Source organism: Argiope bruennichi, chromosome 3 (assembly GCF_947563725.1).
Source record: "Argiope bruennichi chromosome 3, qqArgBrue1.1, whole genome shotgun sequence".
Lineage (NCBI taxonomy): Eukaryota > Metazoa > Arthropoda > Arachnida > Araneae > Araneidae > Argiope > Argiope bruennichi.
Genome location: NC_079153.1, coordinates 52,984,792 through 53,000,879, shown reverse-complemented (window position 1 = coordinate 53,000,879; position 16,088 = coordinate 52,984,792). Strand labels below are relative to the sequence as shown.

Here is a 16,088-nt window from a genome sequence, read left to right as displayed (position 1 = left end):
CGAAGGCTATTTTTATTATGTTTATTTCGCTCCAACGATTTCATTACTTTTAACAGTTATAAACAAACCCTCTTTAGATTCTAACTTTCGACAGTTCTAAAGTGGGCTGGTTTTCACGAATTCAGCACCCTCAGGCATTATCTATGTTTGAGAAAGCAGACAGGAATTTCACTGATTGCGCACGCACGAATATGTTAAAATAATACTTTTTCTTTTATCTCTCTCTGCTACTGAAAAAATATTCGGAACATGACTGACAGCGATATTTGACATCAATATGAAGGTCATTTTCCCCCTTTTCTTTTTTTAGTTATAAGAAATTTACACAAATGATGGACTGACAGTGAAATGGTGCTTTCTTTTTGCATGAAGTGAACTATAAAAAACAAAACCCCACCTGGACTTTTATGTTAATCCATGATTTCATCCTAAAAAGCACGAGTTGATTCAAGTAAACTCTGTGGTTCTTTTAAAATTTACTTCTCTCTAAGGGGAGAAATCTCATCCACTGATAATGTCATTTATCAGTAAACTGTTCACTTTATTAGACCAACTTTTCTCTGGAAATATTGATCGTGATGGATTTCAGTAAAATCTCTGAACCATAATTTGATATGCACGATTCTTTCAACAAAGTTTTTTTAAACATTAAATTATGACATAAATTAAAGCTGAGCTATTTTAATAATCTCATATTTGTTCTTTTTATTGTACACATGAATTGTCTTAATAGAATCTAGTCTTATGCCATCATAGTGCTATTGTGTAAAATATGAAGGCTATTTATTTAAAATTATTTGTTGTTTTCCATGAAATTGTAATTTCACTTTTTTTATTCCTCATACAAGCTGCATAGATAATTAACGAATCAACCGCCTTTGGCGACCAGCTTATCTTCCCATATTGACGTTTTAGGCTGTCAAATCTTCATTTTCAATGCATTTATTTTTAAATTTTACCTTGTTTGATAAAACCTAAAAATTTTATTTTAAGTTAATAAAAAGCAAATGCAGAAGTATATATATATATATATATATATATATATATATATATATATATATATATATACTATGAAATAAAAACGGAAGTGAAAACTCTACTTTGAAATTCTTTTCCAATTAAAAATTGTTAAATCTTAATTTTATCATAAACAAAAGCTCCCGATTGAATTGTTTTGATAGACGACTTGAAATTTCATAGCAGTAAAAAAAATTTAATTGCGTTTTACGTTTAAAAAATTAAATAACACATGAAATTGATGAAACAGGAATGAAATTGATACAATTAAAAAATATATCTTTCGTTTTAAAATAATATAATGCAGAAGTCATTTTTGTGAGATTAGTTTTGAAAGATATATGGTCATCCATTTCCATAGGTAAGAAAAAGCGAATTTCCCATCTAACAATGATTAAACCCATTTTCGCGCTCGATTGAAGTTAGATTCCTGTTTCTTGATTTCTTTTACGTCTTTTTTTTTCTCCGAGTGAATAGAGTTTTTTGTCTGTCTTATCCAAAGCATTTCTAGTAATACTTTTCTGCTTCATTAATTAGCGAAGTCTTAAATTATTCTGTAAAGATGTTTACGGAACAATCTCAAAATGTTAATGGTTTACATCTGACTATTGGTTTTCGATAACATGTAAAAAGAGCAATTTTTGTGCCATATACATTAGCGTTATATATACATATATTTCTTCTTTAGATTTCAACAATGGAAGAAATGCACTGATTAAGTATATTATGAAACAATGAAAACGGTAGGAAATTCATTAGAATAATGGAATTAGTTGTTATAAATTATGCAAAAAAAATATTTTAAAAAATTGTTAAAATGCAAAAGGAAAAAAAAAATTGCAAGGCTCATTTATATTATCAAAGACAATTTTTTAGATGTTGTAGCAATCAGTTCTGTGCAATAATATTTTTTTAGATTTATTGCAGGAAAAGACCGAAGTCTTGTTTAGTTTTTTTAATGCTCTCTGAAAATTGTACTTAAAATTTCAAAACGAAAAATATCTGTGGCATACATATTCCTAGTCTCCTAAATATATTTATATCAAATTTGGTAGTTCTAAATTAAACAGTCTTTCCTGTAAAGCAGCAACACACATCCTACTTCCTTTATTACAATATTAGTAGAAATAAAATCTTTTGACATTTAATGGTATGTTCTTTGAGCTTATCTCTCCAAGAACCAGCGGTAGGATTTTCATTTTACGTGTCAGAATAATGTTCAAAACAAATTTTTCAAAATCTTGTTCGAAAGAAAGCGTTATTTAAGTCATATTGATATGGTTTATATAATGAGATCAGTTCATGTTCATATAATAAATATTAAATTCACCTCATCTATCGAACTTTTTAATCCAATATATACATTGCATGAAGGAAAAGGACTCAATTTCACAATGCAGCATGAAACGAGTTGTATATAGACAGTGAAATAATTAACATGGTTTTATTACTCATGTGATAGTGAAATTCGAGTTGACTTTGATATAATCATTAGTCTTAAAACATTCATAGCAAGTAAAATATATAAAATATGTCGAAAAATAGAAAGCTGAATTCATAAAATGGCCATTACTGTATAGATATTGATTTGCGATCAGAAGTCATGCTTGTATGCATTGGTCAAATGACCAAGTTAACGTTGCATTTTTAAATAACACAAGAAGTGATAATTATGATAACGACATCTCAACCCTTCTCTCTAAATTTTCATACCACTCCAACTGGATATTGTTTGACCCCGACGGTGTCAGTATCCACTTTCTCCTATTTTAAAAACAAATTTTATGTTATTGTCAGCGATTAATGTATTTCAAACATTGCTATTGTAAGCCATAAATGAAAACAAAAATTTCGATCATATTACCAGTATACGGATTTTACTGAAACAACCCATTTTCATCATCAATACCCAACATTTGGGAAGAAATTAATATCTCAAATATGATTAGATGCATTATTTTTATTTTTCTCCCTTATAGTGATGAATGTGGCAGCGGGTAAAGCAGCCATGCAATCATCCATCTTTTCCAAAGGTGTGCCTCAAAAGGCAGTGGATGGAACCACGAGTCGCACGTATGGGGCCGACACCTGCACCCTTACCGAAGTCGAAGACGCACCTTGGTGGTACGTCAACCTTTTAGAACCATTTTTGGTTCAACTGGTGAGAGTAGACTTTGGAAGATCTTGCTGTGGTAAGGGAATCTTTTTTTAATCAGTTTGTGCATGCAAACTTAAGAAATTACACGGAATATAGTGGATTTAAATTCTATCTTTTGGACTGTCAAAGGAAATAAAAAAATCTACTAAATTTTACTTTTATTTATGAAATAAAATATTTAGCAAACCTGCAAATTAATAATTACCCAGATTGTATTTGTAAAATCCTGCTTTTCTCGGAAAATTTTATTTAAAAACCTGCCACTTTTTCTATATATTCGAAAATTATCTGCACAAAAATTTAAAGCAGTGAAAGTTTACAAATATTCTTTAATATTTACTGAAGATTTTGATTCTTGTTTGTAGATTATATTGAAATGCAAAATCGTTGGTAGCTAATTATTTAATTCGGTAAAATATTGAGAATATTGTCATTTTAATTATCTGGTATAATATAAAATTTAAGGAATATTGCATTTTTAGTTTATTTAATTGATAATTTTTTCATTATTCTTTTATAGAATTCTAATGCTTAAAATTATCTTTTTTTTTTATTATTATTCTTTCAAATTACTTACATTTATCATTTTCATTACATTTCGCCTTGACTGAGTTTTCTTTCTCATTATTTAGTTTTCCAGTCTTTCACTTAGCCAAATTAAGTTGCATATCATTTAGTATTTAATTAACCCTTCCACTCCACCCTTCCTTTTGTCAGACCAACGGACCCAAAGGTTAATAGACACAATTGTATTCTATTCTGTTAATTTTGCAGCTTCTTTATACCTACTCTTATTTTAACCTCAAAACTTCATGCTTTTTTTTTCATTGTTCATCCCCAACAAAAAAAACCCCTTATAAGTGAGAGGAAAAATGCAAAAAAACTAATCGGAAATACTTTGAAGCTTAATTTTTTTAATTAAAAGTTATCAATTAATTAATTACAGCCTCTTTAATTAAAAAAGACTTATCCACATCAAATCAAAAAGTTTATTTTTTTATTGATTAATAATTAAATTATTCAAAATTAATTTTAAAAGCAGTAAAATTTAAGTAATATGCACGAGTCTCCAATACTAACCATGCACAGGTATGCTCCACTGTTCATAACTTTTAATTTAAATGAAAAGTTCCTCCAAATTTCAAATGGATCCTTTATAGCAATACAAATTAGCAATTATCATTAGAATTACTTAGTATTTACTTATCAAAATGCTCTTATAATTAAAAAAGATCAAATCTGAAGTTTTAACATATTTTTGTTGATTTTAGTGTTGAGTATTTCCAAAAGTAGGTAAAAACGTGTTAGTCGCAGCAGTTCTCTGAGCGCCATCAGTATTCCAGAAATGATAAATCTAGAGCCCAGATATACTATGCACAACCAGCAACAAAAGAATTATATAGGAAACTTGAAAAAATTAGTTTCATTCATTCGTGTATTACTGTTCTATTATGTCAAATGTTGATATTTAACAATCAACATTTAATTTTATTTTAAATTTATCTTTTATTCATTGCCATGTGCAAGTTCTTAATACTGTGAATTGAACTTCTTTCCTTCGCAGCTAACGGCGTTCCGGCCACGGTGATCGTCAGAGTGGGAAATAGCAGACCTGACCTCAGCAATAATCCCGTCTGCAACCGATTTACCGGAAAAATAGGTAAAAATATATATAATTATGAGAAATAAATGGCAACTGTATAATTATTCCTCTTAAAGTAATCGTGAGAATAGAGCCGTTGATTTTATTAATAAGTAAGAACTTCATATTTTGATAATACAGTTACTTTAAAAAAAAAAAAGAAAAAAAGAAAGGAAACACAAGGCGTTACATTTACTTATTTGGATTGAAGCACGATTTCTAAAATAAAATCTTCACATTTTTAATTATTCTGAATCGCATTTTTTTTTCACATTTTGTGTTTTTGTTGATATAACTAATATGCTGAAAAAGTATTCACCAAGCTTTGATATATTGAATAATTTACTAGAAAAACTATTTTAAAATCAAAATTAAATCTTTTGTATTTACATTATTTTTTCATGCATAGTTTGTATTGCTCAATGAATCGCTTTTGAAAAAAAACATAGCTACAGAGAGATCTGACATCAACTCTGGAGTACTAGATTTTCTCGAAGATGCGGCAATGGGCAAAATAGAAGAAATTTCGATGTTTTGCTGATTCAATGAGAACTTTCTTTAGTGGCTGAGAGCAATTATTCAGTAAAAATTAAATGTCTAAAAATGAACAAATAATAAGAATTTCCAAATTTTATCTTTTATGACTTCTCTCCGTTAAGAAGCAAAATTCGTGACTCGATTTTTGTCAGAAAATTTTTATCGTGATTTCAAAGTTAAAAAAAGGAAAAATAAATTTTAGTTAATTTTAATTTTTAGTTAATAAATTTTAACTAAAAAGAAAACGATTTTAAAAACAGTTATATATTCTCAGTTAAATCGATTATTTCGATTATATTTTCTCACAATTGTACAGGGTTCTGAAGAAAAAAACCTTTGAGAGTTTTTGCTCCCTGTAATCCTTTTAGAGAATTTCACTTGGAAACTGTCATTTTAAAAGTTTTGATCTATAGTGATTAATTTTATATTAACTAAATATGACTGTGAAACAAAAGCATTGGATATCGATTTTTTTTCCGTGTTATAATCATACGGTACATATAAATAATTGTATTTCCCTTTAATTAGGCATTCAATCCATTTTGTATTATTTATTACTTTTATTAAAAATTTAATGTCATTTAAAAAATGTCTATTTTGCAATAACGTTGTAAATGCGATCCAAACAAGTCATTCCATTCACTTAATCGTAAATAAGCACGATTGCAGAAAAATTATCAAGCATGTTTACCAAAATAATTAACATCAAGGTATTAAAAAAACCATTTAATTGTATTATTTTAATTTAACTAGCCGCCTTTGGCGACCAGCCAGTTCGCCAATCTTAATGTTCGTTAAAATTTTAATAATTAAATATTTTATGCAATTTCTACTTTAATAGCTTCTTCATCAAAATATTTTAAAACTTCAAATTTTGATTATCATATAATTCATTCATAATATTATAAAGGCCTTCAGTCATAACGTAATATGTATCTCTCTCATTTCTTGTTAGCACCCGTAGAATTTATGCTTTAAATTAAAGTGGAAAGAATTTATCTTCAATAATATAATAATATTTTTTACTGAAACAAAGCATTTTTTTATAATCTGATTACTGAAAATAGAGTCACTCAGCGTTTAAACTTTATGGGCACTAAAGAATATCTTTGCTAATTTATGTAATATCTCAAGAGTTGGTCAACAAAATTTTCTTAGATTCATTATGAGCAGATCGATTCATTAACAATGTTTAAATTTAAATGCATCAAACACTAAGAAAATAAAACGAATCGTGTAAAATAAACGGTTGAAAACAGGTTTTAAAAAAACTACTTAAGAAACGATGTACTTAAAACTATAAGCATATACAAAAAATATATAACTAACATAAATACAATTTACTTACAAAAGCATGCAACTAACCCAAAAATAATTTAAATCATCCAACGTTGTCATGGCAACAATCAGAACAGAATGCGCATGCGTGAATTTTCTTCGCCGGTTACGTAACGCAAATACGTGATTTTTTCTACGCCAGTTGGGGTAACGCTATGCGGATTAGAAATTTTTAATTTCCTTTATTCTGTTTTATTTTAATTCAAAAGTACTTCAGAATGAATCTGAAAGATTGATTCATTAACAATGTTTAATTTTAAATGCATCAAACATTAAGAAAATAAACAGAACCGATTGAAATAATCCGCCGAAAAATTTTAACCCTAGCCTCATTACTGTTGGGAGAAAAAAAAAACTGAAGCGTTTCTCGTTTGGCGCTGGAGATAATGGAAGATTTTTTTGGCGGAAAAGTTGGCGGTGGGGAAAATGGATGATTTTTTTGGCGGGAAAGTTAGTTTTTAATTAATAATTAAAATTCTAATTAAAAATTCGAAAAAGAAACCCCAGGTGCACATTCCCAACCTCCAAGGTATACATGTACCAAATTTGGTAGCTGTATGTCAAACGGTCTGGCCTGTAGAGCGCCAACACACACACACACACACACATTGAGCTTTATTATAAGTACTAGCCGCCTTTGGCGACCAGCCGGTTCGCCAATCTTAATGTTCGTTAAAATTTTAATAATTAAATATTTTATGCAATTCCAACTTTAATAGATTCTTCAGCAAAATATTTTAAAACTTCAAATTTTGATAGTCATATAATTCACTCATAATATTATAAAGGCCTTCAGTCATAACGTGATATGTATCTCTCTAATTTTCTGTTACCCCTAGTAGAATTTATGCTTTAAATTAAAGTGTAAATGATTCATCTGCAATTAATATAATAATATTTTTTACTGAAACAAAGCATTTTTTTTAATAATATGATTATTGATAATAGAGTCACTGAGCGTTTAAACTTTATGGGCACTAAAGAATATCTTTCTTAATTTATGTAATATCTCAAGAATTTGTCAACAAAATTTTCGCAGATTCATCATGAACAGATCGATTAATGAACAATGTTTACTTTTAAATGCATCAAACACTAAGAAAATAAAATGAATCGTTTAAAATAATCGGTCTAAAACAGGTTTAAAAAAACTACTTAAAAAACGATGTAATTAAAACTATAAGCATATACAAAAAAATATATAACTAACATAAATACAATTTAATTACAAAAGCATGCAACTAACCTAAAAATAATTTAAATCATTGAAAACAGGTTTAAAAAAAACTACTTAAAAACGATGTACTTAAAACTATAAGCATATACAAAAAATATATAACTAACATAAATACAATTTACTTACAAAAGCATGTAACTCACCTAAAAATAATTTAAATCGTCTGTTGAAAGTGGTTGTCATGACAACAATCAGAACAATGCGCATGCGTGAATTTTCTTCGGAAACTTCTTTTCCCTTTCCAGCTGTGTTGCCATAGAAACCGGCGCACAGCTGTTTACACGTTTATGTTTATCTATTCAGATTTTATAATATCTAATCAGAGTAACGGTGAATATCAGTGTGTTCGTGTTCGTCAATAAATGTTAATTTTTTTAATAACATGATTAACGAAAACAGAGTCACTGAGCATTTAAACCTTATGGGAACTAAAATATATCTTTCTTAATTTATGTAATATCTCAAGAATTTGTCGACCAACCGGTTCGCCAATCTTAATGCTCGTTAAAATTTTTATATTTAAATATTTTATGCAATTCCTACTTTAATAGCTTCATCAAAATATTTTAAAACTTCAAATTTTGATAGTCATATAATTCACTAATAATATTATAAAGGCCTTCAGTCATAACGTAATATGTATCTCTCTAATTTTCTGTTAACACCCGTAGAATTTATGTTTTAAATTAAAGTGGAAAGAATTAATCTGCAATTAATATAATAATATTTTTTACTGAAACAAAGAATTTTTTTATAATCTGATTAATGAAAATAGATTCACTCAGCGTTTAAACTTTACGGGCACTAAAGAATATCCTTTTCAATTTACGTATTATCTCAGGAATTTGTCAACAAAATTTTCTTAGATTCATCATGAGCAGATCGATTCATTAACAATGTTTACTTTTAAATGCATCAAACACTAAGAAAATGAAACGAATCGTTTAAAATAGACGGTTTTAAACAGGTTTTAAAAAAACTACTTAAAAAACGATGCACTTAAAACTATAAGCATATACAAAAAATATATAACTAACATAAATACATTTTAATTACAAAAACATGCAACGAACCTAAAAAAAATTTAAATCCAGTCCGCATCGGTTGATAATAATTCGTCAACACAATGCGAAATTCAGAACACAAAGCGCATGCGTGAATTTTCAACGCCAGTTACGTAACGCAAATACGTGATTTTTTTTCTACGCCAGTTGGGGTAACGCTATGCGGATTAGAAATTTTTAATTTCCTTTATTCTGTTTTATTTTTATTCAAAAGTTCTTCAGAATGAATCTGCAGGATCGATTAATTAACAATGTTTAATTTTAAATGCATCAAACATTAAGAAAATAAACAGAATCGTTTGAAATAATCCGCCGAAAAATACTAACCCTAGCCTCATTACTGTTGGGAGAAAAAAACCCCGGAAGCCTTACTCATTTGGCGATGGCGAAAATGGAAGATTTTTTTGGCGGAAAAGTTGGCGGTGGGGAAAATGAAAGATTTTTTTGGCGGGAAAGTTAGTTTTTAATTAATAATTAAAATTCTAATTAAAATTTCAAAAAAAGGGACCCCAGGTGCACATTCCCGATCTCTAAGGTATACATGTACCAAATTTGATAGCTGTATGTCAAATGACCTGGCCTGTAGAGCGCCAACACACACACACACACACACACACACACATTGAGCTTTATTATAAGTATAGATGAAAGTTATTCTATAAAATATCTTGATTGCCATTGCATCTGCTTTCTGTTGTGAATGAAACACTCCCTGATCTCTGTTCATTTTGCAGAGGAAGGTCGTCCATTGTTCTTTCCCTGCACTTCCACTGTGACCGGAGCCTTCGTCAGCGTCCACGTCGAGACGCCGGCACCCTTCACTCTCTCCATCTGCGAAACATTCGTTTACACGGATCAAGGTGAGTTCGCATCTCCATGCAATTACAAAACCCCTCTTAAATGAGATGATTAATAATGGCTCCAGAGCATGGATAGACTATTAGCATAAATAACTAACGGGGATGCTTTCTCTTCCCATTTCAACTCTCCCGTATGTGTTTTGTTTTTAATTTTGTCATGTAATGAAGATAATAGAATATGCATTTTGGAGTGGCCACTTCTTTTACAACAGATCTAAGATTTGATATAGAACTGTAATTTTGGTATCATATCTATCAAATTCGTCTGGTTTGCGTCTTTGACACAAAGATAGACAGTTAACTTGATGGGTTTAATTCAAAAGTTATTCAAATCTGTAAATATTGTGATAAAACTATACACTAAGTTCATTCATTTGCTCGTTCATTTCTTCGGCTATCGTAGTCTCATGTACACGGAAAAACAGAAGACTTCCCGATAATGGATTTTGTCTGAAACTTGATACAGATATACATTGGTATAAACATACCAGAAACTATATATCATTCATCTGACTCGTTTGAATCATTGTGTCCACAAAGACAGGTTTTATTTTAACCCTTTAAAGGGCCATTTTTTCTAGTCATATTATGTTAAAATATTTGTAGGCTTGAAATTAGAATAACAAAAGGGATTCATTTAGCTTATTAGATAAATTTAATTTGATTAATTAATTTGGTTAATAAATAATTAAGTAACAAATCAAGAGATATCATTTTGTCCGAGATAAAGAACTGAAGCATTAAGTTTCTGACTTACTAAAAAAATTGTCAAAACTGATGCCAACCTACATAATTTCATACAAAGATTAATAAATTTGGTGGGAAGCATACTTCCCACGGCCTTAGAAAGGGTTAAAGCGAACAAGAATATCTCCGCTAAACTTTCTCGATTACTCTCTAATAAATGTACGTGTGTATTTATTAACCTTATCCTACAGGCAAACAATATTTAGAAAGTCTAATTGAGGGATATCTTTGTTGATTAATCGCTGCGACGCGGTTAACATTAAAATACTAAAACTGAATGAGTATTTTGGACGTCTTTTTTTTTTCAGATGATTAAAATCAAAATTCGACACAGAACTACAATTGTAGTCACGAAATCACAAACCAAATGTCATATATTTAAGTCATTGTATTTTTGAATTATCGCGTTTACATGATTGTGAAAGAATAGACCAACAAAAATGTTAGCATTTAAATAGATCGGCTCTTTATTTGGTTTGAAATTTCATAAACGACTACATTTTAGATGTTAAATCTAAGTACCAAATTTTATCCACTAAGTCTCTTTGTTCTGTAGATATTATGTTAGCTTGTGCTCAAACAATCGGGTAGACAGATTTTTTCCTCATTGAATTGCGTTCAAAAATTTGATAGAAATGAAAAAATTTGGAGCAAAGACCATATATCAAATTCGGATCATTATCAAATAAGTACAGACAGATATAATTCCAGAAATATGTTTTTGGACTTCAGGGAGATCTAAAACGTGGAAATTTTTCAAAACCACGAATTCAGATTTTTTTGACGTTAACAATATTTTTCTTTGCATATTTTATATATCAGAAAGTAAAAATGGATTTTTTTCAGACTGTTATAGATTTGAAACATGGAGATTTCATCAAAACCTTGAGGTCGAATGTTTTAAAAAGTACTATATTTCCCTTCTGTGTATTTCATATTTGAGAAAGTATATATAGAAAACGAAAGTTATGTCCAAGACGATTGACATGAAACCGATCTAATTTAGCTCATTTATTTTCAAATTTATTTCAATTATTCGATCTAGTAAACACTTCTCAGTTTTTCCAACATTTTAAAATTATTCAGAGGATTTCAAGAATTATAGATATTATTGAAATTAAATATAAGCAATATGCTTAATAAACCAGTTGGTGCCAAATGCGACTTGTTTAAAAAAAATTCGCTTTGATGATTATTTAGATAAGATGTAATAAATTTTTTTTTCTCTTGGGAGGTGATAAAAAAGAAATTCCGTTTCCTATTAAAATCATTTCTCTTTTCTTTTCAACACTTTGAAGCGAGGGTAAAAGAAAATATAAATTATTTTATATTAATAGAGCGCATTTATATTTGAAATTTAAAAACGTATAAATTTCATGTTTCTTCGTTTTTTTAATTTAAAAAAAATTACTGTAGGATTGTAAGAAAATCGAAAATTATATTTCAAATAAAATAAACTTATACAAATTTTTATTATTATTTACTTCTCGAAGCAATAAAATGAACATTCAGTGATTTATGCATCTAATTATTTTTTCACGAATTAAAAATAAAACATTAAATTTATTAAAGTTTCAGAGGTTATTACCAGCATTTGGGAAGTTTTCAAAAATTTGACAACTATGCAATACGATAAACGCATAATTATTATAAATAAACAGAATTATTTATTCTGCTTATATCATAAATGATAGTATTTCACTTCATACTTTTGTTCGATTCTCTGACTGGAAAATAAACATCATTATCAGTGAGTAACGAATCATTCACTAAATGAAAAAATCGACACTAAAACGAAAAACATTAAAGAAAAAAAAAAACGTACTGATTGCTGCTGAAAACAGTAACAATGTAATCGACTCCAGAAGTTGGTGAAGTTACAAGAAATTGATAAAATTAGGACCTGAGTTTTTGTAATAATTTTCTTTGCATCTCGCAACCTATTAAAGGCAAAGTAATATTTAGCCCCAAGTGTGAATGCTCATTATATACTAATGAAAAATTATCCCTATTTATTATGCCGATTCTGGAATGACCATAGAAAAAAAAACATGTGCAAGTGAATTCTTTTAACTATAACTAATATTACAGAAACAAACACTGAACACTATAAAAACTTTTGATTGACGTGCCACGAACTTGAATTGCCACAACATCAATGCTTTTTTGAAGGTATCCACTATGCTCGACCGCTTTTGTGCATACATGCTTTGGACAAGAACCACCAGCCTACTTATATTTAAAAATATTCTTTTTGAAAAATAAAAATGACAAAAAGCAATGAATATAAAACACAGAATTTGTAAAAAATAGGAATACGAAATTAGAAAATTATTTGGATCATTTCGTGAAATATCTATAAAATGTTTTTAAATTCTTGACGTGTTCATTTCTTACACCTCCTAATTAAGTAAATGACACATTCTATTTGATAAATTACTTTCATTTCGATCCTTACAAGATATCAAATATTCTAGAGTTGGTACGCAAAGATGGGACAGAAGTTATTAAATAAATTAGAAGTTATTAAATTATCTGGAATTCTTGCACTCTAGGAAAATATGCCTCACAAACCATCTATTGAAAAAATTTCTATCTCCTTTACCCTGGACACTTTGTTGATCATAACAGTACTATGACTTAAAGAGTGTATCAAATAATTTGATCAGTTTAGAAATTGAATTTTATCGAAATCTTAATTCTCAGGAGATGAAGTGTATACACAAAAAAATGTATTTAAAAAATTCGACTTCGAAATCTTAGAACAATTCCATGTTTCAAGCTTCCCGGACTCCGAAAAGTGTCATTTTTGAAATTGCGACTTTATGAGAATACGATTAGTTTAAAGTGCCAAAATCCAGAAGAAGGAAATTTGATCTGTGATTTTTACACCTGCATGGATTTTTATTAAAGAAATCCGTTCATATTTCAGCCCGTCCACTGACGAGCATCTTAAAAATTAAATAAAACTACAAACATGATGGTTGAATTTCAGCCTAAAATTATATTATTAGAACTGCAAATGTGTATGATTAACTAAATTCATCAAGAGATTAAATGTCTTTCTGTCCATTCAGTTGGAGTTTCCAAAGAAAATCCAAAAATGGATAAATCCAAAATGGATAAAATCTAAAAATGAATAAATCCAAAATGGATAAAATCTAAAAATGAATAAATCCAAAATGGATAAAATCTAAAAATGAATAAAAGTATGCATTTGACATCAAAATTGTGAATATGTATAAAATATTTGACCGAATTGCATAAAGGAAATAACTTCAAATCTATATTCTATTATCTTCTTTTTGGGGATACTACAAGGGGGTATATACAAGAAAGAAAATATATAGAAAGTATAGGGGAGAACATCTTTTTGGTTATGATTTTTTTTTATTCATTAATTTTTCTACCCGTTATATCGTGTCAACTTGAAAAATATTAATTCAGTCAGTGATTTTTAAAATAATCGAGATTGTTTTGACTTCTTAAAATAGTATTAAATTGGAACATATTCAAAGATACAATATCTATATTTCAACTGCATTTTAATTGCAGTCGTCCCCGTGGAGCAATGCCCCGATTTCGACCAAGAAGCAGCTACAGTGGCCACTTACAATGGGAAGTGCTACCTCTTCTACAGCAACAACCCGCGGACCCTGGACAGTGCCATCAAATTCTGTGCTCTACAAGGTGGCAGTCTCATCCACGATACCAGCCCCGCTCTGCAAGGGTTCCTCAGCTGGGAACTGTACAAAAGGCACAGGAAGAATCCAGGTTCCGACTACTGGAACGGTGTCATCAGAAAGCACGATTCGAGAGACTGGAAATGGATCGATGGTAAGGAATGAATTATATGATTTATTTTCCACTCTAGATACTTATATCCTGTATGTTGCTGTATCCTTCCTATATCCTCATTGTTAGATAACTCTACTGTAAAAATTTAGTGTTTTGAAAATTAAATATTTTGTACATGATTTTTCATTATCTTACGAATTGATGCGAAACATAATAAGAAGGTAATTTGTATCTTTATGAATTTTTCCTTTACAATTCTGCAAGCTACTCATGAAGGCATGTCCAAAGTTTCGTGAATTCAATTGCGTTAATTTAAAATGTCATTTGGAAGTAGTACAATGATTTTGATAGAGAGATTGTAATTTTTGGAACCGTGGCCTGATGACAAGGCCGATACTTGAGCTAATATCCCCCTGCCCCGAATTCCACAAATCAGCAAGTAAACATTTGACTCGTATTCACAGATAGTGTTTACGATACCAGTAATTATAACGGATCTTTGGTGGATTCATATCTCGAACTTTCAATCCACCGATTCAGAATTTTAAGATCAAACCACCGTCTGTTTTGTAGCACGGATGAGTTGTGTTAGAATATATGATTTTTATTAATCCCTAAGTAGTTATTAAGGACACAGCAAGGATAATTGACAATGGATTGTGGTGTCTTTTTTTATGCTCTCCTCAGCATATTTACTATTAAAAACTGATATGACCAAATAGTTATTTTGTACCTGTATTAAGGGGCACCATGATGACATGTGTTCTTAACCGCTGACCACTGAGAACTTTTGAAGTTTCCTTAATCTATTCCAAAACTGCATATAATTTACCATCAGAGAATGATTCTTTATAAGCATGTTATTAATATTTCGCTTAATGTCACCAGAGTCCAAATTTATATTTTCACGCAGTGAAAATATCTTTGAATAATTCTCAATAATTAAAGCTCAAAAACATCGTTTTACTAGATTATTGTATTCCTTGTATCTAGGGTTAAATTGAAAAATTGCATAAAATTGCTTAAAAGTAATTTTAAAGAATTACCTAAAAGTAACTGTTTTAAAGAAAAAACAGCTGCTTTTATTAAATAAAGGCACTGCTGAAAAAATTCCAGAAGAATCATCGTGCATCATATCTATCGAATGAGAAACTATCAACAAAAATTTAAACAATTTTTTATGAAATTAATTTAAAAATATTTTCCAAGTCAAAATTTTTAAAAGGAAGCTACATTGTATTTAGAGCGCGCTAATTATGCTACATATAAAAACAAATAAACTAATCCAAATTAGAAATAAATATTAAATTTAAAAGCAAAAATGGATTAAATGGAGTAAAAAGGAAGAAAATGAAGAATTCGGCCTGAAGACATTGTCAAGGGTCACCTTCAGGCAGGGATTTTTTTTTCTATGAGGAATCTGACTTTCGCCCAAGTATTGACCTCTCGTGACCCGAAAAGAGGTTTTTGAAGACAATAATTAATTTTAATAAAGCAATGGCAACAAATTATGCAACAATAATAATAAGCAAAATATTATTTCAAAATTCATATCTAAACACAGCAAAATTGAATCTAACCAAACCAATACAAGACCATTATCAAACTATAAAATCAATAAGCACCAATAATAGGAGGCAAAGAACATACCTGTTAAATATAAAAGTAATCCGAAAGATTTTATACGATA

The 16,088-nt window shown here is 29.2% G+C and overlaps 1 protein-coding gene across 1 annotated transcript in view; it reads left to right on the top strand.

The window, feature by feature from the left end:
* The window catches only part of LOC129964041 (uncharacterized), a 96,013-nt gene that overhangs the window by 64,312 nt on the left and 15,613 nt on the right, over nucleotides 1–16,088 (top strand). Inside the window, exons 3-6 of the mRNA XM_056078708.1 lie at nucleotides 2,997–3,209; nucleotides 4,740–4,835; nucleotides 9,728–9,853; nucleotides 14,156–14,437. Coding sequence (XP_055934683.1) covers nucleotides 2,997–3,209; nucleotides 4,740–4,835; nucleotides 9,728–9,853; nucleotides 14,156–14,437 — 717 coding nt within the window. The remainder of the gene's footprint in view (nucleotides 1–2,996; nucleotides 3,210–4,739; nucleotides 4,836–9,727; nucleotides 9,854–14,155; nucleotides 14,438–16,088) is intronic.